Source organism: Ambystoma mexicanum, chromosome 4q (assembly GCF_040938575.1).
Source record: "Ambystoma mexicanum isolate Mex_15411 chromosome 4q, UKY_AmexF1_1, whole genome shotgun sequence".
NCBI lineage: Eukaryota > Metazoa > Chordata > Amphibia > Caudata > Ambystomatidae > Ambystoma > Ambystoma mexicanum.
The window spans coordinates 31,889,644-31,915,930 of record NC_090928.1 but is presented as its reverse complement, the minus strand read 5'-3'; the positions used below and the strand labels follow the sequence as shown (position 1 = coordinate 31,915,930).

At 46.3% G+C, this 26,287-nt stretch overlaps 1 protein-coding gene across 18 annotated transcripts in view; it reads left to right on the top strand.

Moving 5' to 3' along the window:
- EPB41L2 (erythrocyte membrane protein band 4.1 like 2) overlaps window positions 1–26,287 on the top strand; it is a 1,866,207-nt gene that overhangs the window by 1,658,069 nt on the left and 181,851 nt on the right. For all 18 annotated transcript variants that reach the window (XM_069607396.1, XM_069607395.1, XM_069607398.1 and 15 more), the window contains one exon: window positions 24,410–24,508. In XM_069607396.1, the coding sequence (XP_069463497.1) occupies window positions 24,410–24,508 (99 nt within the window). The remainder of the gene's footprint in view (window positions 1–24,409; window positions 24,509–26,287) is intronic.

Sequence of the window (26,287 nt, the reverse complement as noted above, 5' to 3'; positions counted from 1 at the left end):
AATAGAAGCCGTAACAATTTTGGATCGAGAATCAATAGGACGAAAAGGGAGACCCTTTTTCAACAGTATGAGTTTAGCAAAGCCTGTTCGGGAAATGGCTGACACTTGGGCTGACCTGGAACTAGAGGAGAGGATTTTTATGCCTAAGCTTTTAACAACAGAGGCAGGTTCGGGACATGGCCCAAGAGAGGAAGGCCAGTATTCAGAGGTCCAAGAAGAAGTGGGGCAGATAGAGCCAACCAATAAGACCTCAGTTTTGTCACTGTTAAGCTGGAGCCCGTTTTTGGACATCCAGTCAGCGACAGCGGAAAGACAGTTCTTTAATTTATATGGAGGATCAGTGGATGGGAAGTTGAGATGAAAAAGAATTTGAGTGTCATCGCCTTAAGAAAATAAAGTGAATGACGTGACTAGAGATGAGTTTAGCAAGAGCCAGCATATATAAGTTGAACAAAAGAGGAGAGAGAGATGTACCCTGCAGGAGCCCGCAATCCAGAGTAGTAGGAGAGGAAGTGAAGAAAGAAAGAGAGACCGTCTGAACTCAGTTAGAGAGAAAGGATGTGAACCACTTCAAGGGAACAACGGAAATTCCGACTTCATGAAGACAGTGGAGGAGTCGATGGTGGTCCACAGTATCAAAGGCCGTGGAGAGATGAAGGAGAATAAGAACACCACTCTCTCTGCGGTCCTGAAGTAAGGCAATGTCATCAAGAAGAGAGACCAAAACATACTCTGTGCCCATCCCAGGGTGGAAACCAGCCTGGAAAGGGTGAAGAAGATGATTGATCTCAAGAAAGGCAGAAAGCTGTGGGAAGGCAATGGCTTTAAACAGCTTCATAATAGAAGAAGAGAGATGGGTCAATTATTTTCAACCGCGGCAGGATCTAGATGTGACTTCTTAAGAGGAGAGATAACCGCCTGTTTAAGTGAGTCAAGAATGTGACCACTAGAGAAGGAATAGTGGAGGGCTCAAGTGAGCAGTGGGGCACGACTGTGAGAGAGAGATTTCAGGATGCAAAGGGGAACAGGATCAGCAGGGGAGGCAGATTTAAGCTTAAGAAGGGCAATAGAGGCCATGGTATCAGTCACAGTCATAAACTGAAAATTGTTAAGGGAAGAGACAGGAGGTAGCGGGGCCTCAAAGGTGATATCAGAGGTATGTCTTCCAGCGTCAATCTGCTCATGAGTTTTACAAATCTTTTCTTTATCGAAAAGCGCAATTCAGTCAGTGTGTTTGCATGTGCAAAGTGGCAGGAGAAGGGCGAATCATAGTAGTCAATTCCTTAGCCACATGGAAAAGTTCCCTAGAGGAGCATGTGGCATTCATGATCCCGTCGGAAAAGTACTGGGCTTTGATTTTTTAATAGTGCCTTGATAAATGTTCCATGCTTCACCATACGCCGGTTTAGCAGTGGGTCAGAAGACCGATGCCATCTGCGTTCAGCTTGTCTACATCTCTGCTTAAGTGTTTGCAGTTCCGGACAGTACCGTGGGGCAGATTCTTTTGCATGAGAGGTAGAAAGTTTAGGGGGTGCCAGACAGTCTGCAGTGGACTGTAGTAATAGGGGAATTACAAGACGAGACAGACTTTCAGGGAACGATCACTATAACCAAAGTGTGCGTTACTAGTTTGGGGCAGAACTTACTGTCTTGGGGTTGTCAGGCAGAGCTGGGGATAAAGCTTGATCCAAATGCTGAGCAGTAAGTGTACACCAAGGGGCGTGATGAGGGTGTTGCTGCAGTGGTGGAGCTAAAAGAGATAGAGGTGGGAGAGTGGGTGCCAGGAGTATTTTAGGATAAAATAAGTTGTCTGAGAGGTTTTGTGCATAAAATCAAGTTGAAAACAGGAGCTGTGCCAGTTGTAGCAAAGTTAAGGTCTGTACCATTAGCCGTGAAGGAGTGAGATAGCATTCAAATGCATCAGAATGGGTCAGTCCCATAGTAGTAGAGAGAAAAGCCAGTTGAACAGTGAGAATATGCATAGATTTAAGAGAGGTCCTCCGCAACATTGTTGCCTTAAATGGACATGCTTATTTCCATGGTGTCTGGAGCCAAGTTGTTTTGACTGCTTGATCTTGGGACTATCTATCACCAGATCAAATTGCACCATAGTCCTCAGAGTTGGCTACATTCATAATACGTGTGGGGATAATTAAATGTTTGAGAATGCTGTCTGTTTTCAGCTGCCAGTGTGTTTCAGAATATCATGAACAGAATTTTAGAAGGTGTTAAAAGGTGTTAAGTTTTATCAGGAGGACAAACTGATCTGGGGTTGTGACAGTGTGGAACATGATATCAGATTGCGTAAAGTTTTGGAAAGGCTAAGGAGTGCTACTGATCTCACTTTAAATTTGGATAAGTGTAAGTATTGAAAAGAAGACATTGGGCCTTATTACTAGTGAGCCGGTCCGGAATTAAGGTGCCAGTAACGTTACCGACACCTTTTCCGGACCGGCTCACTCAGAGTCTGCTGGTAGGGGCTGTGATCAACCGACAACCCTGACCTTTCGGTAGTTCAAGCCCCTACTAGATAATTCACTGAAGCATCAGCGCCGTTAACAGTGCGGTGCTTCAGTGTTCCCGTTCCCATGGAGTCCTGCAGGACTTACCGTCCCGCCGCCTCCTGCCCGTAATATCCCGGTATTACCGGTATATCAGGTGGCGGAAACGGTAAGCCGAGGAGAAAAGGGGTTGTTTTGTTGGTCAAGGGAATGTGATGGTGAGTTTATTGGAGTAAAGATTGACAATTTGAAAGCTTCAGTTTTGAGAGGTTAGAAAGTTGAAAACCATAGTTTACACAATTGATAGTGATGCTGGTCTAGGAGCTGTTTTGATGCAAGAAGAAGGTTTGGGGGAGCATGCCATAGGCACTCCGTTATTGAGCATAAGGCTTTGGCTTGTGTGTGGGCAACATCGAAATTCAAAGTTTACCTATTTGAATGGCCTTTTGTGGTTAGGACGGATCACAAACCCTTGGTAGCAATATTCAACAACAAAGGCTTGGATGGAGTGTTAAGGAGGATTGTCAAGTGGGTCATGAGATTACAAGGATTGAACTTTGTTGTGTAAAATCTTTCTGGTTGAAAAAATATGCAGTAGCAGATGTACTCTCTAGGAATCCAATACTGGATGGTGAGATCATGGAGAATTTGGGAAATTATATCAGAGACGTTTTTGCAGTTTAGAGCAGTCTTAGTGAAGATAGTTGGGTTGAAGCCTGTTTGAATGATGAGGTTCATCAAAAAGTGAAGGAGCTGGTGATAGGGAGTTGGAAAACTGTGAGTGATGATGGATTTGATGGTTGTGATGAACTTAAAAAGTACAAGAGGCTAAGAGATGAGTTCAGGATTCAAGGTGAGTATGTGTGTAGAGGACAGACACTTTTGAACAAGTTAATTGAGACACAAGTAAAAGAGTGGGAATAACGCATGCACAGCAACAAGGGCTTGGGGACTAGGGTAAATCCGATGGTTGTACCATATGCCCCAGAAGTTCCATATAGATGATAGCCATTGATTTTTTAGGCTGGTTACATTTTAAAGACGTTCGAGACAACTATGTGATTGTGGTGCCTGAATTTACCACCCAAGTGGCCAGAAGTGGGCGTTTTGAGAGATGCTACGACTAAAGGTATAGTGAAATTCTTGGAAGGTGTTTTAAAGAGAAGGTTTTCCCACAAAGATTCTGAATGATAACGGTCCTCAATTTATGTCAGGTGAGTTTCAAGCTTTTCTAAGAGATTACGGCATCAAGCACCTTAGAACATTGTATCATCCCAAAAGTAATGACTGCATAGAGAGGTGTAATAGAAAAACCACGGATGGCATAAGAATATCGATCCGTTCTTATGTGATTGGTGTAGAGCACTGATACAGAGAGTATTTAAGTACAGGATCACTCCTCATAGCACGACTAGGTTGTCCCCTTTTGAAGTTTTGCAATGCTGAAAACCCAACACTTTGCTGTCTCCAGGGTGCGTGGCAAGTCTAGGTTGATCACACTGGATGTTGAATACATCAGAGAGAGAATCAAGAAGAGTGGGGAGGTGTCTAAGGCAAGACACACTGATACGTTTGGTTGTAAGACACAGGTGTGGAGAGTAAGGAAGAGCAAACCTAAATACTCCAAGAAAACAAAAATTGAAACGGATTATGACAATGCTGAGAGAGTGGATGGGGATAAGGTATGGAAAAAAGAAACTGTGGTTAGCGTTAGTTGACTTTTAGCTCAACACTTATACCCTCTGCCCCATCTTGCCCCATCTAGAGATTAAGTTGCAGGATTGCTGGAAATTCCAGAGCAACAATGAGTAAGGCTATTTTATCTCTCAATATTCCTAACATGCTCACACCATGGACTGTGAAGCAGCCATTGCTTGCTTCTGGAATTCTCTACTAAAGAAACTTCCCTTGGCATCATCCGTGATAAGGTTTTCGAAAAGATCATAAGATTTTCCTTTTCTGTATTAGCATCCTTTCTTAAATGTCTCTTGACAAAGGACGGGTTATCTTTGTTCTGAATCCCTTGTAGTGTACCTTGATTGTACTCTTATCCAGTGCCATCTATCAAGGTCTGTGCAACATAAAATGTTTAAATAAATAAAAATGTGATGCTGTCGGCCTGCAGGCCATCCACTAGGGTAATATGGAGAACCATCTGTAACTCCTGATAAAGGCAAGAGAATTGGTAGGCCCTTGGTCATAGTCTTTGGTCCCTTGTGCTTGTTTCCCACCAGTGATGTACAAGAGTGAAAGTTGGCTGGCAAACCCCTAGAACTTTCAGTAGAGACTGGCGTGTTGCTTATTTATCACCTCCCTATCGCATGGTCCTGGCCTGACTTCCCAAGAGCTCTCCTAGCTTTCCTCATCGACAGACAGCAACAGTCTTTACCTACCTTATACCTCTTATTCCCTATTCTCCAAACGTCTTGTCTTTCTGTACCTGTTTGTTGCTTCTCCACAGGCTTTTTCCTCCACCACTCTCAGCTTCACCCTTATAATGCACTGGGCTTGCCACATCTTCCTTGTCTCTTCTTCCACCCTCTTCCTTGTGTATCCTCCTTTCTCTTCCTATTAATTGTAGTTCACAAACTCCTATCCCTCCTTCCATCTAATGTATCTTTCAACCTCCTAATGTGCCCTTTTGATGTGTACTCTCTCCTCCTTTTGATCATCTCCTCCAACCTCCTCCTACTGTATCTTTCAAACTTCATCCTTGTACCTCCTTCCTTTGCACCTAGTTCCCACCTCCCTGATGATTTCTTACCTCCTCCTGATGATATGTTTCAATCTTCCACTCTTATTCTGTTCCTCTTTCTTCATCTCCTTCTCTTCTGTCGGATTCCTCCTCCTCCTCCTTCCTTCCTCTCGCAATCTTGCTCTCTGAGGTATACTTTAGCTTAGTTCTGAAGTGTCCTTCCATTCTCCTCTGCATGTCTCCTTCCCTCCTTTCTGCTGTTCCCTCTCGCCTCCTGATTATTTTCTCCAACATCCGTTTTGATGTTTTACATCTCTTCCTCCTAGATATCTCCTCCAACCACCTTTTGCTCTACTCTCTCCTCTGCATCCCTCAGCTCTCTTCTAGCTTCCTCTATGATGTTCCTTACAGTCTTCCTTATACTATAATCTTTCTGCCAGCCACTTCTCTCCATGCTCCTTCCTCGACCTTTCCCCTGCTCACTCCAGTCTCCTCTCTCAACAACACTCCTTCCTCTGCATTTCTGTGCGCCCAACAGCCTCCACATCTTCCTTGCAGACTCTTTGCTTGCTCACGACTGTCCATATGCCTGTTCCCCTAATAAGGAGCTAGCTCTTCACACTGTCCCATCCGATGCATTAGTGAGGCCACCTGTGAATGCTTGTGTTGAGCGGTACAGGATTGGGTCTGCGGTTTCCATGTTAACTCCCACCTGTGACAATGTTCCCACTGCTGTGCATGGCAATGTGGATCAAGCCAGCTTCAGGCTTGGCTAACATCTTAGATCCCATATACCCATTCAGGGCACAACCAAGCAGACTGCCACCACCCATTCTCTCCCAGACAGACTGCAGCAGCATTGGCTGGGTGTCTGAAGCCTTTGACCTGCTGCTTTTTGGTTTAGTAGTCTAGTGGGGTTATGCAAAGTTTCGATAAATGGGGCTTTCCAAATTGTGAGTTTGCTAGGGTTGTTAAATTGGGAATACACTGGAATTTTGAAAAATGGAAATGTCAAAGTGTGAGTGTTCCGAGGATTGTCTAAACTGGAAATACACTAGTTTTGGCAGACTTCTGTGGCATTCACAACCTTGGAATTTACTGTAGTTGGACAAACTGGGACTATACTGAGATGATAAAATCATAGATGTTGGAATTGTGCAAACTGAGAATATGCTAGTATTGTGAATACTGGAATAGAGTGAATTTCTTTATATTGGGATACTGTTTAAATTAGGATATGCTGAGAGCTGCACTCCAACTAGCTTAGAGCTATTTGGCTCTTACTTGGCTCACACATGATTTCATGAAGAACAAGGTTGGTCAGTAACAGCTGTTACCAGGAGCTAATCAGGCCTCCAAAGACTAATTTAGTGCAGTACAAATATACCTATGTGACATTAACTCCAAGCTTTTTGTAATATGGATAAAGGTGCAATGTGAGACCTCTAGAAGGCCCCTAAAACATAATGGGCCATATGTAATGGTCAAATGTTAGTTTTGCATGGAAGGTAGATTTGCGGCACACTGTTAATTAACTGATTCTCCAGGTGCCGCTCCAGCTCCTAGGGCAATGCCCAATATGCAGGAACTGACGTCAGCTCCTTTACATCAAATCTGTATTTCAGCCATCCCAAAATGGTAATATAATAGTTTTGGCAAACTAGGAAAAAACCTTGATAGTAAGATTGTGTGTTGTTGTGAAAACTGGCAATTTTTAAATGAGGATATACAGGGGTTGCCAGTGTACAAGTTCCCTTTTCCTTTTATTTTATACCACTAAAAAAATTCGGTTTTCACTGAGCATACAGGATGGGGTTATGGGTTTGACAATTTAGTGGTCCTCAGTTCTTTCTCTGCTAGTTCAGGTCTTGGCTTAAAAGTAGTCACTCAGTCTCTGTGATTTATAATGTACAGCCCTTCTTTCGAGGGGATTGGGTCCTCCGACGTATTCCATATCTATGACAGTAATCACCACAGCTGTGCTGCTTTGGAAAATTTTCTGCGTCAATGACGTCGATACGCTGTCCTCGAGGGCCTCCATCGAGCCGACATCACCGGATGTTATAAGTAGGACGCACGACACCCGTAGCCTCAGTTCCGTTTTTTCCACAAACGTGTTTGCTTCGAGATCTCGGCGCACCTCGGTTCTTCGAAGTTCTGTTCTTTCGGTTCTTCGAACCTGTTTGTTGTGAAGATTTCCATGATGTCTTTGTCTTCTTCCACCCCGCAGCCGGGTTTTAAGAAGTGTCGGGACTGTGGGTCCAAGATGTTGTTGATGGATTTGCACGACGCCTGTCTCTGGTGCCTCGGGGAGGACCACGACACGGATGACTGTGTAGCCTGCCAGTCGCTTACATCGAAGGCCTTGTGGGAGCGTAAGAAGAAGCTTTCTGTAGGTAAGGTGGCCAAGCCCCGGAAGTCAAGATCCACTGGGCCTTCGACAGACGATTCGAGGGGCGAATCTCTGCATCGTCGGCGTAAGGTCGGGGGGGTCTCGGTCCAGGAGTAGGTCCCGCCATTCCTCTGCCTCTTCGAGGCACTCACGAAAGTGCCGGCATCGGTCGCCTTCCCCGTCCCCGTCCTCGTCCGAGGACTCTGCCCGTCGGCGGGTAGCTTGTCCCAACAAGCTTTCCACTCCTGCGGAGTGGGATTCATTTCGGCAGGAGATGTTGGTGATTTTTCAGTCGCAGGGCTCCGGTCCGTCCGCGCTGTCATCACGATCACCGCACCTTCGAGGTCCCGGTCAGACAAGGATGGTCGCTCTAAACATGCCCGTTCCAGGTCCCGGTCCTCGACGCCCTCAAGACCGTCGGAGCCTGTGAGGTCTTCGAAGAAGACATTGACGCCTTCGGCGCCGAGGTCGTCGAGGGACTCTCTCGAGGCTCCGCCTCCGAGGAAGCCGTCGACGCCATCGGCGTCCAGGTTGTCGAAGGACACGGTCGGGGCTCTGCCCTCGAGGACTGTGTCGAAGCCGTCGGCACCACGCTCGACGTCGACACAGATTCTATCGACGCCCTTCGAGGCTGCTTTGTCAGAGGTACCCCGTGGCACGGTGGAACCCCCTAGAAAGGCTCTAGCCAAGGCTAAAAATGTCTTTGTCCCTTTTTCTGTGCCCTCATTCCAGCCTCTGGATTATATTTCTGAGGTGGGTGAGGGGTCTGAGGAAGGTATGGCTCCTGAGGTACCTGGCGAGATTTTGTCTGGTCATAGCCAGATTGAAGACCTGCGTCAGTCGTTGCACGACGCCAGTGGTCTGGACACCTCTATGGAGGTGGAGTTCTCTAGGCCTGAGCCAGGCACCCTTGCCGAGTCCTCGTACCGGCGCCTTATGTCGATGGTCACGGAATACTTGGGGTGGTCGGCGCCACCAGTGGATTTTCTGCAGGATGACTTGACGGATATCTTCGATCAAGGTCCGCCAACTGACCCGGTACTGCCCTTCCATATGGCCTTGCATAGAAGGGTGGCAGCAGCTTGGACTGCTCAGGAGAGTCTCCCGGCAGTGAGCAAGTCTTTACCACCCAGCCAGTAGCGACCCCTGCTACTTGACCACGCACCCCACTCCAGAGAGTTTGGTGGTGCAGGCGGCTATGGCCCCAGCAAAGCAGGTGTCATACCCTACCATCCCTCCTGATAGGGACGACAAGCGTTTTGATGGCTGGACGAAGAAAGTGATTTCTTCAGGGGGTATGGCTTTACAGGCAGCCAACTCCGTGTGTGCATTGTGACGTTTCACGCACACTCTGTGGAATTAGCGGCTGAACATATTCCCGAAGGGGTGAACGGGATGGTTTTCTTGCTATTGTGCAGGATGGCAAGGATGCGATGTACGAGTCCGTTCAGTCGGGTCTGGACATGGCAGATTGTGTCAGCCGGTCCTTGGCGGCGAGCACCGTAATACGCAGGTTTGCATGGTTGCGGAAGTCAGGGTTTGCTCCGGATGTGCAAGCCCGGCTCCTCAACATGCCCTTTGATGGTGAACATCATTTTGGCAGGAAGGCTGACGAGAGCCTTGAGAGGTTGCAGACCTCCAAAGCTGCAGCAAAGTCGTTGAGTGCTGCAGTTCGCCAACCTCAGCCTTTTCGTCCTAGGGGACAGCAATGGAGGGGAGGTTCCTTTCGATATTACTCATCTTTTGGTAAATCAAAAGGAGCTGCAAGTCAAAGGGGCCACCGTAGGAGTACCAGAGGTGGAAAACAGGGTACTCGAGGTGCCAAAGCCGCTCGGGCAGTTGCCTCTTTGCCCTCAGGCACTGCCGCAGCCGCTTCAGCTCAGTCATGAGGCCATGTCCCATGGTTCGCCGGTTAGGGGAAGCCTGGCGCAGCATCTTGTAGAGTGGCGTGCCATTACTTCAGATGTGTGGGTTCTGGAGATCATAGCCCACAGCTACTGTCTTCCTTTCCGGTAGAGGCCTCACGACAATCCACCAGGGAATCTCTCTTTGAATAGTCCGGATCCGCTCCTTGTGCAGGAAATACAATCCCTGCTGGAGAAAGGCACAATAGAACTCGTGCCTTTAGCAGAGACGAACAAGGTGTTAGGCAGAAACCTGCGCAGTTCCCTTAGGGACCACTGCAAAAGATTTAGGACTACAGGTGGTTGGCAGTAAACCCAATTGGTAGCAGTCTGTACCACCCAGATTTACCTGGTAGCTGTGGCTGAGCAGTCAGACTTCTCTCAAGATGAGTTAGGCAGTATATAAACTATACACAATAGGTACAGAGATACAGTAGCACAAGCAAACACTGGCCAGAGCTTTGGTGCAAAAGTATATAATTATTTATTTAAAGACACACTTGTAAATTACACTAGCACATAAATAGGTAAGTAAATTCAACACAGTCACATATATATATATATATATATATATATATATATATATATATATATATATATATATATATATATATATATATATATATATCCCTAATTACTTATTAGACTAGTCTTAATGAGAAACACCACTTATTTTCAGACAGAGGTTAGCGCTTAACATAAGATGGCACTCTAATAAGTTATTAAAAAGGAAGGGAAAAAGGCAGAGTTATGAAAGCATGCAAATTTCAATACTTTTCAAAGAACCACAGTGAGGCAGGTTAGGCAAAGTCTACTGGAGAGCAAGGAAGTTCAAATGCCAGGCCGCTCTTAGAGAGAGCAAGCGAAATGTGTCCAGGATCACACAGTGGGGTTATGCCCAAAGAGTCTTTGTAGAAAGTTCACAAAAGATTGAGATCAAGTCAGGAAAAGTTAGTTAACAGGTCCCAGTCTAACCCAGGTTAGAAAGTCAAGGATTTACTGTCACCCCGAACGATCTGTCGCAAGGGAAGCCAGGCGGGACACAGTACCTGAAAGTGGGAAGAATGCTCCAGCGGGGGCAGTTGTTCCTGGCAGCGGTTGCAAGTCAGTGTTTCGTCCAGAGGAAGAGGAGGTCTCGACATGGAGGAAAGCTGAAGGTTGTTGCGCTGTTTCCCGGTTACAAGGTACCACCCTTTTCTTCGTGGTAGTGGTAAACCGTGGTATTCCGGCTGCCAGGGTGCTTGGCATGGGCAAGGCGGCCACGAGATGGTCCAGGAAGACAAAAAGACGGGCAAACTGGTTATCCCCACCAGTCAAAGGAAGAAGACTCTCCGGGCTGGAGATCTCCTCTGTCGGCAGGAAAAGTGGTGAGACGGTTCAGCAGGGCCCACCGGTGGTGTCGTCGTTGCAGGTCGGCTCGGCTTCTCCCTCCTCAGATTCTTTAGGTCATGTGGCGACTTCTGAAGTTCCAGTCCCCAAAGCCCTGCTTTTATGCAGAAAACCCCCATTCATTCAGCCTAGCTGTCACTCAAACATGCTAAGTGGTGAGCTGGGCGGCTCACCACTTGGGCCAATCACACAAGAGTGCGACTTGAGTTGCCGAGGCAACTCAGTCCAGGGTGCCTAAACCCCCTCCCGTACCCCCTGTGGTACCCAGACAGAGTGGCACCACTTTTGGAGGCTTCTGTGGAGAAGCCCGCCAAAAAGTGGAACAAAGGGCTCGACTTCGGTTGGAGTCACAGAAGCGAACACAAACGCCATTTTGGAACAAAGTTTCGGCAAAAAATACCAACCGGCGGTATGTTCGGGGCTATTTTAAAAAGTGGTAGCCTCGAACAATGGGAAAATCCCATAGGAATATATTTGCGGTCGAATATAAAAAGTAGTATCCACTGCCACCAGCCAAAACTCGGTCGAGGGGACTGGACAGTGTCCCCTCGAACAACAGACCCCAGGGCAATCGAATTGCCCCGACCAGTACGTCCACAATAGGATGGTTTGTACTAATTTGATCACAATTTGAGACTAGTAAAGCCAATGGTGACGTTACATGCCCTGGGAGACAGTAGTCAGTCCCAGGGTATGGAGTCTATGTTTGGGGGTCGCTACGACACCAATGGGTTACGGCATGGAGGGTGCTGTGTAACCCATATACCAAAAACACATGAAGCCCTATGGGGTAAAGGACCCCATAGCCCATAAAACACATACAAAGTCAAAGGAACACCGCAAATCATGTCTAAGAGTGGGAGGAAAAGAGTCTCACTCTTAGCAGGAGAAAAAAAAATAAACCCCAAAAATCCAGCAAAGCCGCTGGGGGACTAACTAGGTTTGGGAAATTAGCCTTTACAGAGAATTCTCCCTAACACAAGGGATGGTATTCCCCTTATTTTTTTTATTTCGAAGAAAGACTGGGGATTGAGACCCATCATGGACTTGCAGGGTTTAAACAAGCTCCTCAGGAGGACAAGTTCAAGATTGTTACACTTTCGCAAGTCATCCAGGCCCTTCAACTTCAGGACTGGTTGGTGTCTCTTGACCTCAAGGACGCTTACTTTCATGTGCTGATCCATCCCAAGCACAAGAAGTACCTGAGGTTCGCGGTTGGTGACTCGCACTTTCAGTTTCGGGTCCTGCCGTTTGGATTGACCTTCGCCCCGAGGGTCTTCACCAAGCTCATGGTGGTGGTGGCAGTGTACCTCAGGAAAGCGGGGATTCACGTCTAGCCCTACCTGGATGATTGGTTGACCAGGGCGCGCTCTCCCGAGCTGGTCCTGGATCATCTGTCCGTCACCTGCCACTCCCTTCACAAACTGGGCTTCTCCCTCAACTTCAAGAAGTCCCACTTGACGCCATCTCAGCGGCTCCAGTACATCGGAGCAGTGCTCAACACATCCCTGGGGCAGTGTTTTCCTCTCCAGGTGAGGGCTCATCACATTCAGCAGATGGTGCACAAGTTTCAGCATGCCCAGAGTCTCCCGGCGTTAGAGTTCTTGGGTTTGCTCGGCCTCATGCAATCCTGCATTCTTCTGGTGCCAGAGGCCAGGTTGCGGATGAGATCTTTGCAATGGGCTCTCAAGGTGCAGTGGTCACAGTCCTCTGGCAGGATGTCGGGCCCCGTTCAGGTGCCGCCCTTGGTCGCCCAGGACCTTCTGTGATGGGCCGGCGATGGCAATCTGAAGAGGGGGGGGCTCCATTTTGGCTACTCTGGCCGGAGGTGACGATCGTGACTGACGCATCCCTCACGGGTGGCGGAGCTCATGCCAACAAGTTGACAGTCAGCGGTCGTTGGTCTCCGTCCGAGTCCAGACTCCATATCAATCTGTTGGAGCTGAGGGCTGTCAGGCATGCCCTGAAGGCTTTTCTGCTGACTGCGAGCGGAACGAATGTCCTGATTCTGACGAACAACACTGTGGCCATGCACTGCCTCAACAAAAAGGGGGGAGGGTCACTTCCTCTGTGCAGGGAGGTGGTGCAGCTCTGGTTCTGGGCCATCCAGCAGGGAATTTCGTTCTCCGCAGTTCATCTGGCAGCGGACGCTTTGAGCAGGCAGAGCGCGATCTCTCACGACTGGGAGCTGGCTCAGGAGATTCTCTTGGAGATCTTTGCCCTTTGGGGGACCCTTCAAGTGGATCTCTTCGCCTCCAGTGTCAACTGGAAGTGCGAAAGGTTCTGCTCGCGGGAATTTCCTCCAAGAGGGGCCTTGGGAGACGTGTTTGTGGTGGAGTGGTCCTTCTCACTGCTTTACGCATTTCCTCCAGTCCCTGTCATCCCGCAAGTGCTGCGGAGGTTACGGAGGTTCGGTTCCCGGATGATCCTCAGTACCCGGACCTTCTCGACTTGTCCATCTGCCCTCCACGTCGTCTTCCCTATCGAGACGATCTGCTCTCACGGAAGGGGGGTCAGGTTCTCCATCCAGAGGTCAGATCCCTCAACCTTCACGCTAGGCTTCTGAAAGGTTGAGGTATAAGGGTTGGGACCTCCCTGAAGACGTGATGGAGGTGTTGCTTTCGGCCAGACGGCCTGCAACCAAGTCCCTGTACCGTTGCCGTTGGAGAAAGTTCTGCGACTGGTGCAGGGTTAAGAATGTGGATCCTTTTTCATGTGACATTCCTTTGGTTCTGTCTTTTTTGCTTTCATTAGCCCACAAGGGACTGCAAGTGGGTACCATTAAAAATTACCTGGCGGCGCTGTCCATATTTAAGCGCTCATCGGAGGAGTGTTCTTATTTCAAAATTCCTTTAATTTCTCAGTTTCTCAAAGGGCTCACTAATGTGTTTCCGCTATCACCTTTCCAGGTGCCTGGTTGGGATTTGAACCTTGTTCTAAAATTCCTAATGGGTGCTCCATTTGAGCCTTTACATTCTTGTCCTCTGAGACTGTTAACCCTTAAAACTGTATTTTTAGTTGCGGTCACTTCCGCTCGCAGAGTGAGTGAGTTGCAGGCAATTTCAGTTCTGCCACCCTTCACTGTGTTTCATAAGGACAGGGTTGTCCTTAAAGTTCGTCCTTCCTTTCTTCTGAAAGTTGTCTCGGAATTTCATTTAGACCAGAAGGTCATTCTTCCTGCATTTTATCCTCCTCCGCATCCTGGTAAGGAAGAGGAGAGGCTCCATAGGTTGGATCCTAGGATCCTAGTTTCTACATTTCACGCATGTCCTGCGTCAGAGTGGACGATCAGCTCTTTATAGGTTACGCTGGAAGGCTTTTGGGACAAGCTGTTACTAAGCAGACTTTGTATAGATGGATTATCTTGGCAATTTCTGAATGTTACTGCTTGGCGGGTAAGGACCCTCCGGTTGGCTTGCGTGCCCATTCTACTAGGGGTATGGCTGCCTCTACTGCCCTGCAGAGGGACGTTCCTATTCGAAACATCTGTGAAGCAGCCACTTGGGCTTCGGTCCATAGTTTTGTACGACACTACTCCCTAGATTCCATCCATGGGCAGGATCTGGCCTTTGGCAAAGCGGTCCTTTACTCTGCAATTTGATTGGACATTCTAAATTTCTATATTCTAAATTCTTTTTCCCTCCTCCATACGTTGGTACTGCTTTGGGAGTCTGTCAAAGATATGGAATACGTCGGAGGACCCAATCCCCTCGAAGAACAAGTTACTCTTACCTGGTAACGTTCGTTCAATGTGATGGTCCGACGACGTATTCCATATCGCTCCTCCCTACCTGCCCCGCTACCGAATTTCTTATGCGATTGCAGCTTACGTTTCCGCAAGGCTTTCTGTGGTCATACTGGCAGTAGTTTGGTGCCACACGTTCTGGGGGAAAAAACTACAACTGAAGCTACGGCCGTCGTGCGTCCTGCTTATAACATCCGGTGACGTCGGCTCGACGGAGGGCCTCGAGGACAACGTATCGACGTCATCGACGCAGACTCTGGAAGTTTTCCGAAGCAGCCCATCTGTGGTGATTACTGTCATAAATATGCAATACGTCGTCGGACCATCCCATCGAAAGAACATTACTAGGTAAAAGAGTAACTTGGTCTTCTTGGCGTTTCCTGTACTTTTCTTGTTCTTTACTGAAGTAGTCTGGATCATGCATTGGTCTTCCTAAACTATCCTGCCAGGAAGCCCCATCTGCTAATCTTTGGCCCTCAGGAGGGAGAAGAGCATTTAGCAAATGCATCGCTAGCAAGACCACCAAGTTTGCAAACCTACCCTGCTGGTGGCAATGAGTAGCATCACTTAGTTGGTCCTTGAGATGTATTGCTGTAATGTTGGGCCTCTCCACCACTGTATGATCTATGATGGCTGAGTTTCTTTAGATCATCTCTTGCTACCCTTCTATTTCTCCCTCCTCCTAATGTGTTGCTCTCCCTTTTCTCCACCTCAAATCTCTTTTTCTTCCCTTCACCTCATCTATCCCACACTCTCCCTTCATCCTCACTATCTCCTCCACCTCAGTCTCTCTCTTCCCCTCTATGCCTACTTGGCATTCTGCCACGTTGTCCCTCTCCTTCTCCTCCTAGTCTCCACTTTCTCCTCCTCCTTCACCTCTCCTCTCGCTGTACTTGCATCTCTGCCTTCTCAATAGGCTCTATTCCACACTTTACTCCAAGCCAACTGCTCAGCACTCCTACTTGCTTGGTGTTTGGTGTGCCTTTATACTGGCACAGGACCTACAAGGGGGCTTGTAAGTGTGAGATGTTGGCCACCTGTGTGTGTGGTGATTGGGGCTAGCAGTTGGCTGACTGATATACAAAGAACAATTTAAAGGTCAGCATTGAAAAAGGTCTGCAGAGGGCATCTCAGAGTCTCCTCTTCCAGAGCTCGTAAAGCTGTGGTAACCCATCTTGTTTCTAGTCATCCCATGTCCTGCAAACCCCAGCCCAGCTGTAGTGTTGCTTGCTTTACTAACTCCATCTTGATACTCATGGGCCACCGCAGCTGACCATAGCTAGAGGCAGTAGCTATGGGCAAAACGCACAACATTATGCCCTTGACAGCACCCTCCTTCATAATCAGACAGGGCTCATGAACTCCTGGGGCTGCTGGTAAATGAGCGGTGAGGTAAGCTTCACATGTGCTCCCTAGTTATTACCTTTAACTTTTCTGGATGACAGCAGGTCTTCAGGAGTGTAAAGGATAGTGTGCATATGAGGTAGGGAGGGGTGGAAGGCATGGGAATCACCTCATATAACTCTTCTTTGGCCTTCCTCAAAGAGCAGGTGGCATTACTCTGCCCACCGTAACACCACATTCCCAACCTTTAGCCTCTTGCATTTGGCATTGTAAAAGGACAAACCAGAATTGTGTAAAATGGAAAATGACTGCTATGTCTGAGTTTATTGGGTTTCGCAAACTAAATACACTGTAATTGGGAAAACCTCAATATAATGGCATTTTGCAAACTGGAAATATGCTTGTTTTGAATGTTTACAGGAATATACATCCAGAAATACGTTTTAAGAGTAATAAGGGAAAAAGCGTTTTGTAAAGACGTCAAAACTAATCCTTAGGGGAAGAAGCTCTGAGAAAATCAGTCCCGTAAAGTCTTATGTGCTCACGATACATAGAGAAACTGCAGGCAGTGCGAGGCTCCGTCCGTGCATGAATTGGAACTCTGCTGCGATTATACCTTGGTTTCACAAACCCCAGAATGGATCACAGCGATGTATAAAGTTCACAAAAATGGGGGAAATCGGTAGACCAAGCATACATTTTCGGCATGCGCAGGCTGTTCGCATGCAAGCAAACATACCTTCAGAATTCCCATTTCTGATGTTGAAGCACTGAACTGCCATAACATTGCTGCCTGGTTCCCGAGGTGGCAAACAGGTTTTAAGACCTTCGATTGCCTGGGCCGGGGCCGTATTCAAACCTGCATAACAACATATGATATAAAGGAAAATAAGGGCAGACACCTAGGATGGTGGTGGAACCATTAGGAATGCCACTAACACACACAGTAATTGGGAAACTTAGCCACACCTAATGGGGACACTGATCCACTCAGCAGAACAATCATTAAGACTATCATTGCTAAAGCCTAACTTCGAAGTGGCGTTCCAGAGTGTCAGTAGTGTAGCAGAGAGAGGAAAATGGGAGGAGACAGCGTGGTAAGAACTGGAAGTGGCCAAGCTAAAAAGTTGCCTTATAAAGCAGGCACAGAACAGGAGGGGGCTGAATCAAGTAAGCTGCACAATAGAACCTGCCAGGCTTAGCGAGAAGGCTGGAGTACAGAGCCTGCTTGCAGCCTTGTCCTTAAGGCTGGCAGGAGCCAGACCTTGAGGCGAAGAGCTGAAGAGTAGCAGAGCTGATGAAATCCACTCGACCACTAGCATAGTCAAATAGCTTTTAGGTTGGTTGAGTACCATTTTTTTTATTTTACTCAACTCTGTGGTCTAGTGTCCTTTCTGAAATATTTGTATAGACTAATTGCACTATCCACCCCTATAGCTGCCCTCTAGATGGCGCAGGGCAATCGGTTCATCCTAATTACCTGGAAGTCAATCTGTGGCAGTCTACCATTCAAGTCTGTTGGTGAAGGCAACAAGTTTGGGGCCTGGTGTCGCAGATCTGAGTGGGATGTTTACTGAGAACCAAGGAGTCTACCTACCTGGGGGTCAACCTGCTTCTGCTTTCTCTGAGAAGATCATAGAGGAGTGCAGAAATGGTAAGTGGACCAGGACTGGTATGGTACACTAAAGAGATTACATTATGTTTCTCATTGTGTCAAGATAATCCACATCAGACCTCCCCAATATCCACAGTGCAACATACTGAGGTTTTTGGCTATGTGTGCCAGGGTTGCACAGGATGAATTAGATTTTTAAAATGTCTGTTATGGAATTGGATATTAGTCATAAAAACGATTCCCTGTAACGCTCATAGCCTTGCATAATAGTATGTTATATGTAGAGCATCTTGTATTCTCTATGGTCTATAGGAAATTGTTTTCCAACCTGTCCAAGAAGAGGAGCGTATTGGACAGTCACATTAACATGGCACGTAATACTTCTTTGTTTGTCACCATGGTTTTTCAATACAAAAAATATTATGGCATCAAATTCATAGGTTAAATTAATTTCTCTTGGGTTAGTAGATAAATAAGTTCACAAACTGCTGATCTAGTAGTATTGTTTCGAGTCCTTCGTAGTCTGGTGGTGGCTGCAAAGCCACCAGCACCATCTAACCAAGTTTTCAACCTTCGAGAAACCCTTGGCTTGGATAGGGAGGAGACTTAATTTCTGCAGCCTAATAAATACGGAGGTGGGGTGGAGAAAACCCTAACCAGAAGGACTCAATGGGCAAGAGGGAAACTACAGGTCTTGCTGCTGTAAAACATTAGAGCCTGATAGTTCAAGAGTAGAAGCTCCTGTTCTTGCCTCAGTAAAAGCATAGGGCAAGTACGGTAATGATACAGGGCTTTTCTGATTAGGAGTTCCAAGGATACAGCACCCCAGGAGACTACACAACTTCTGTATAACATAATAAGGCCAGGACAAAGAACTGCACCGTTGAATTTAAATACTATCCTGACATTTTGAGCAAATTCAAGGGCACTCTCCTATGAGCGGATGCCCCAGGGTGTAGGGGTTTAGAAAATATATTGGGCAGTGGACTCCGGACACTAGGTCCTTGTGCAATTGGATTTAAATGATGCCTCTTGCCTGGTACTCTTTCATTGCAAAGGCTTCTTTTTTGTTGTTTACCTCTTTGCTTACATCCTGTAAGAAGTTGCCTTAAGCTGCCACCTCTCTAGAACTTGTGTGGGTAATATAAGGTTTTGGGGCAACTCGCCAGGAGTAACCGACGTGCGCTAAATAGAGGACTGGAAGAGATGGAGAGCTATCCTTACGAGACAAAATTTTGGATACCTGTATCCTTAACACTGACTCTTAGTTAAGCTCTTTCAGTTTACAGAACCTCCTTTAGTTGGCACACTCATCCTACTACATAAACCCATACATTTCAAGGCAACCCTCCTTTTCCTACTACAGTCACCTGTGTAATTATTCTTTAGAATAAAACTGATTATATCTCGTTTACTTTAAGAACAAGTGTTCTGCTCCCCCCTTCCCCTGTGCTCTCCCAATGACAGTTCATTCCAGCTGAGGGTAAAGTGGGAGGATAATGGGGTTGTCAAATTGGGAGTATAATCTGATTGTGAAACTAGAAATATACTTGTATTTTGTGATCTGGGTGAATTTTGGGATACTCAAACTTGAGTTTACTGTCATTGTGTGGATTATGATATACCAGTGTGATCAAGCTAAGAATATATTGGACTAATCAAACTAGGGATGTACTGGCATTGCCAACTCCGCAATATATTGAGATTGTACAATTGTTATTTCTAGTGGATGTATAGTTAATTGTCAGTATGGAAATATGTTTCATTTGTCTAATTGGGTGTATGCTGCTATATCCAAACGGGAAAGTACTGTGATTGTCAGTGTGAATTGGCAAACTCAATGAATATTGGGACTGTGGGAACTGGCACTATGATGGTGTTGTCAAATTGACGATTTACTGGGTTTTTCAAACTGTGAAAATGCTTCGTTGATCTAACTGGGAATAAGAGATTGTGAAAACTGTCAGATTTACAATATAAAGGAATTTCCAGTATGGGAATTGTGACGAGCCCCATACCCGGACCTTGTCAACAGACGTTGGGAGGGAACACCACGCAGCCTAGGATGAGTTGCCTACCAGGGAGCAGTCTAGTGCCAGTCCTACCCCAGAGTGAGATGGTGGTAGTTTGGAGGGCCCCACTTCCTGTCCCTTCCCCATGTGACAGTTTTTTCATGTGAGTGTTAGTGGTACTGTGTTGAGAGTGTGTGTAAAAGAATGGCAAGTGTGTTTAGAAGAAGAAATATTGGGATTGAATGTGAAGTGATAGCTTGAATGAAAGCAGGGTTTTTGAGTAGAAGGTGGGTTGAATTAGTCCTTAGTAGTGTAGGAAGTCGTGGGGAAGAGGGAGTCCTAGAGTGCAAGAGGGAGTTGTAAAGTGGCAGAGGGAGCAGTAGGGTGGAGGAGGGGATTTGTAGTGTTGCTGAGAAAGTAGGAACATCAAAGGGTGGAGGCGAGGCTTAGAAGGAGTGAGAGACATTGGAGAGACACAGGGCAAAGACACAGGGAGTAGAAGAACTGCAAGCCAGTGGAGTCCGAATAATGTGATTAATAAGTGGAAAACATCAGGAGGTGAGAGGGAGAGGAGTATGTGGGCTTGATAGAAAGGAGATAGAATCAGGTAAAGTGTCAATAAGGCACAAACATATACCCTATTTATTTGTTAGGTTACCAGACACTGGAAAGTGTAGGCACAGTCTAGGGAGTTCTTTAGGGGGAGGTTAGACAGATGAAACCTGCGGTATATACTAAGATGTGGAATAGGGATGCCTGGCTAGAGAGGATTGGTGCTTTCCAGGTGAGAGAGAGGGAAAGAGAGTGAGGGATGGCCTTTGGTCCCTGATAAAGCTAATGAAAACCCGTGAACCAACTCTTGAGACTGAGTATTTCTTGAGCCATCTATGACACGTGGTGTCAGTTGTGGGATTCCTCAGGCCCCGAAACAGAGGCTGCTCATGCCAAGAGAATGGAAGAAACATCTAAAGCCTAGACTCCTAGGTGACTGCCAGCACAGAGTTCTTAAGTAAAGACGTTTGTGAAATTGAAGTAGAGCTAGAATTCCTAACTCAGTCAGGTTCCGGAAGAAGCTGAGGATTCCTGGGAGTCTGCGGGATTGGAACCTAACAAAGTTGAGTCCAGTACACAACTAGAATCCACCATCCTGGCCCATAGTACAAATCAAAGTTTTGCGACCAGCTACAGGAGTCCAGATAGAGAACCAGCCAGTGGATGTTGACGCACCCAAAGTAGAGGCAGTAAGATTCAAGACCTTCCCATTAGTCCTGTTTCCTTGCAGTAGAGAAGCCCTGCAAACTCAGACAAAGAAGTAGCAGTACCTTCAGGCCCAAAGGACTACCCCGTTTGTATGGAAACAAGCAACACCTTGATGGAGGACCTCTTGAAAGCTCTGATGGATGGCCAACTGGACATCATTTGATAACATCAAGAAGCATTGACTGCACTGCAGAGCATGGTGACTGAACAAAAAAGGCAACTGGCAGGCCCCCCCTACCTGGCGATCCTACAAAAACTTCACATTGGTGTGGCTCCTTCAGACTTTTTTTATACAATTTGAGTGGGCTGCCGAAACAGCCGGGTTACACCAGGATTGTTTGGCTAGATATGTTGCCTCCTCACCAACAGAAGTACAACAAGCCTTTCAAGCCCTCAATCCTGATGTGAGAACTCCATATGAAGAAGGGCATCCTAGAAAGTGCAGGGCAAGACCAAGAATACGACCATTTTCGACTTCATCTAAAGTTGTTAACTGTCTTATTGAGTAGGAGACATATTAAAGAAATGGCTGGAAGATAAAAACTAAGTAAAATACATGCTTGCATTTAAGCAACTCAGAGACTTCTTTCGTCCAGAAGATTATCTGGCAACTACATGAACCCACTTTGGAAGAGGGAACACAAACTACCAATGCCCAACAAAGAGCCCTTTATGCCAGAGAAGCCAGTGGGGGGACTCAAGAAGAAACCAACCAGCCTCAAACCCTGCTAAAAGACCCGGCCCTATAGTCCAATTCCCACGGCTACACCAAGCCATCCCGTCCAGAGGTTATAAAATGTTATGCTTGTGCAAAGCCTCAGCACCTCGCCTAGTTCTGCAATGAGAGGAGCAAGGAGCAGCCAATGGAGATTGGGCTACTCCAAAAAATCTCAGAATCCACCTTTGAGGAATAGGACCGACCAGGCATAGAGAAGACACTCAGCAGGCCGAATACCTGGCAGACCTGGTCCCTGAGGGAAGGAGAGGGAACATGGCGGGAAGCTTGGAAAGTGTGCACTATGGGAGAAACAGAAAAACAAATTCATCTTTTGCTTAGTGCCCAGGGTCTTCCAGCCAGAACTCTCTGGGACTCGGGGAGCATTAGAACTGCTGTCCAGGCAGACATGGTAGTTTTGGAAGAACTGCACCTGGGAAACCTAACCCATTCTGTATGTGTCCTTGGCGATGGGGACCTTATTCCCCTAAGCAAATGTCACACTTTGCATCTTGCATAGAGAGATCACAGTATGATTGTAATGATCGGTGTACCAGGACTAGCTGAGGATTGGGAAACTGCACCGCACGCATAAATAGAGTTTAAAAGACAGGCTTTATATTTGGGGTGTGAATTCATGAAAAGGAACTTCTCTCTAGGACAGTCACAAACAAAACTAGAACTTCCCAAAGGCTACCTCTACCTATTAGTTCTCTTCTGTTCCCATTGAGTGTCTTACTGTTAATCTGTGCTACCTTACTAGTGTCGGAATTATCAGATTTGCATTCTCATTTTTGGTGATTGTGAAACACAAGGTGGTTTATTGGTTTGCTTGTAAAACAGCATCATATCCGTTAACTCGGGACCTCCTGACTAACCTGTCCCACCCTCCAGACCCCTGACCACATAACCATAGAATCTTTGGGAAGGTTTAGGCTAGGCCTTCCGACATGCTATTCCCGCTAACCCCCTCACAACCCAAACAAATCAGTAAGTGTATACGACCATTAGTCCATTTTCTAGATCAAACCCAGGGAATGCCATGTATCTCTAGGACTTTTGTTTTACAACAGCCATCTAGATAGATTTCCGATCACGCCCCCTCAGAAGAGGGCCTATGGACTCCACCCCATGACACCTTCCTGTCTCAATAAATGGTCTATTGTTCAGCCTGGCCTGTGCCAGTGTGAGCCACAGGCTCATTCCTTGTATATTTCTTAGGAGGGGCTGATCTGTTCATGTAATGATTCCCTGCCAGTCTGCCCTCTTGCTCTGGTGAGGACAGCACATAGCAGGTGGTGGAGCTCAGCCCCTTGAGTAAGCACCACACACCCCCTAAGGTTCAGTTAGGGAATATTTTCACAGTATTCTCACAGCAGATGTCTCGTTGATTTGTATTTTTTTGAAGGCATAAGGAGGCTCAGAGGATCAGTGTTTTAACAAAGTCTTTGACGATAGAAGATATCTCAGGGCACAGAAAGCCGAGCAACAGGCATCACTGAAGTGTCAAGCCCATGGATGAAGCTTCCCTTCAGAGGGCATAAAACAAGAACTCGTAAAGATGAGACAGAGACAAGGTTTTAAGGAAGACCCTTCAGAAGCTTGATTTGCAGCACTAGATCCGGGTAGTTAGAATCATGGCCAGTCAAGACAGATAAATGTTATTACACTAGACTAACATTGTATAGTCATTAACTTAGATTTTTTCTCATACAGTAGTAGTTGCCTCACTCAAGTAACAATCCAAAAGTATTGTTCTGAAACACAATGCAACCCCTTAACCTGTGATCTTTTAGTTTACCTCCGTTCTGTGATTGTGACTGTCTGCAAAGAGAGGACCCTCAAACAATCCTTCTCTTCTCACACGCCCATTCTCTGGAACTCAATCCCGGTATTGGCTCAGAATGCCCCCACAATTCATCAGTTTCGCACATCTCTCAAAACGTGTCTTTTTCAACACCTGACCAAGGACTAATCTCAATGGATGCAAAGACAGAAACTCACAATACTGTGCTACTGTTAAGATACCAACTGAAATACTGGCTACCCACACTCTTTACAGCTCTTGAACTAGATCTGCATTACAAATAATAAAATGAAAATAAATAAAAATGCATGTTTTTGTATGTTTTCTCTTTGGAAACCAGTCGCTGCTGAGCTTTAGTTTCCACGGTTTTGACATCATCACAGCGGATAAGGACATTAGAATAATTTGCTGCAAACTGTGTATTTCGGGCATTAATCTGCACCCTTTATGAAATTGATTAATGTATTTTAGCAGTCAACCTGTCGCAAAGTGCTGGTATGCTGTTGAGGTTCAGAATTCTGAACTATGGAGCCTCCTCCTTTTGTCCATTATAACTGGGGAGCGGGGGTGTGTGTGTGTGTTGTATGATTATTTTTGATTCATGCTGGTTCTACAAAGTTAGACTCATCTCTGTCAACACCAGTTGGTTTATTAATTAGTGAGATTAAGAAGATGGAAAATAAAAATGGTTGATCTCTTTGAGATTGAAAGTAGTAGTGTTCATCTGATTCTTTCGCCCAGGCACAGGTTTTGTCATGGAATGTCATTCCCTGTCTTCAGGGTTGGGCCCCTGGGCTGTACACCGCATCAAATAAAGGGACTGTTAATGGTTTCAAAATTATATCTAGTGTGTTCTTTTTGTCTTCTCAACTATTGAAGTTAAGATTTCCTTTGCACAACCACTACCGCTTTCTGACAAATTGCTTGGCTAATTTCCTTAAATTTGTCTTCCGTCACACAGCTCTTTCTAGCAAATTGCTTGCTGCTATTTTAATTTTAATTAAGTTGATGTTGCATTTTATTTCCATAGGTGGATGGCAGCGGAGATAGTGAGCCTGGTGTTCTTATGAGTGCTCAAACCATCACATCTGAATCTGTCTCTACCACTACAACAACCCACATCACAAAGGTAAAACTCCAAGTACTGTTGTTTCCTCCTTTTTGTTTTTAACCCTTTTTATCTAATAATCCTTTTGGCATTGCACCAACACAAACACTTTACGCATGATTGCATAAATTCCTTCAACACATGTAAATATGTGCTTCACCACTTGTCTCTAGATTTAATGGAGTATTTTCTTTATTGAATTGTATCGTTAGAAATTAATTTGGGTTGGAGGGATGCTGTAAATAACCCGAGAACCTATTTAGGGTTATCCTGAACTGTTATAAAGAAACTTATGAAGCAGAAAGGTCTACTGACTTTTTGTTTCTTGCGTAGACTTTCAAGCCAATCCTTCTCTTTGGCAGCTGATTTTCCAGACCCTGATTCCTAAATTCTTTTTATTCTTTGTCAAAACCCTCACACCACTTTGGACGCCTACAGTCACCAACAGTTTTTAAATTATTGTACACAGATGGCGGCTGTCTTGTCTGCCAGCCATTTTTGATCACTATGTCCATATGTCCTTGTGGCGACCCGGTAGTACCCTGGTCCCAAATGTGATGTGACAGGGTCAGGAATATGACCCTATCAAGAGAGGAGGTGTACCCCCATCAGAACCTGTGGCTGGAATCCTACTGGGGTTATCACCAGAGTGTGTCCTACCCAAGAGGCAGGGTTTGCAATTTGGGAGTGCCCAAGTCTCTGTCCCTGCTACTTGTACCTGGCTGCAAATGTCAAGTGTCTCTGTCAATCACCTCATACCTATAGTGCACAAGGATGGCCAGTCTTTTTCACTTTCTCCCGAAGAGGGCTAAAATTCCCTGATGCCTCACCAGTGGGGGCAGGAGCAAGCAACCCGACCACAAGAGAACTGACAGTGAACATCTGGACTGTGGAATGATTGGCACTGCAAACTGGAAATCAGGGAGCTAGCAGAGTGAATGCTCTTGTTGCAGGCCTTTATTGCAATACTATAGCTGGCCCAGATTTAAAGGTTTCATGAAGGAGCACTTGTATCTTGCGTGTCTGCTGTTTTGGAACTACAGTGGGCCGCACTTGGAGATCACATGCCTGCAGTCTCTGAAAGTGATTGTAATTGGCAGGGGCAGTTTTGGGAAAAATGTCTGTGGACCCGCATTTGAGGAGGGGGTGGGGCTTCAGAGACCATTTAAAGTCTTACACATGTACCAAGCAACCACAGGGAAAGAACAGGCTACTGATTGTCTTGCAAATCCAGGTAAGCGTCAGGGCCCATTGGGGTGAGGAGAAAAAAAGAAGGAACCCAGAAAGCAGGGCAGAGTATGTTGTTCAGGTAAGGTCAGGGGAGTAGAAGGCAGACCAAGAGATCGGGCAGAGGAAGGATGGTGTGGCGGAGCAAGGTTATTGAAAGCATTTGCGAGCAGAGATATTGGTTGGTCAGAGAAAGTGTTACTTCTGTTTGGGTGTGGGTGTGAGTGTGTGTGCAAGTTGGGGAACATTGAGTGACTGAGACTAAGCCGCAGTGTACGAGAATAAGTTAGTCTGATTGAAAAAAGAAACGTAGATAGTGAAAGAGGAGTCACTGTGGAAGAAGGTATGATGGAGTGCAGTGTCTGATAGATAAGGTCATTGCCTTTTGGCCCTCATCACTAACCAGTCAATTCTTAGGTAGCAGGGGCTACCAATCTCAAGTAACCACTCTGGGGATTAGGGGCCTTGGCTAAGGAGGGTAAAGCCCATTGTAGACAAGAGTGAGCAGGACAGTCCTTAGTGAGACACTTCTGAAGGCTTTCAATAAAAACCCTTGAACAATCTTTGAAAGTT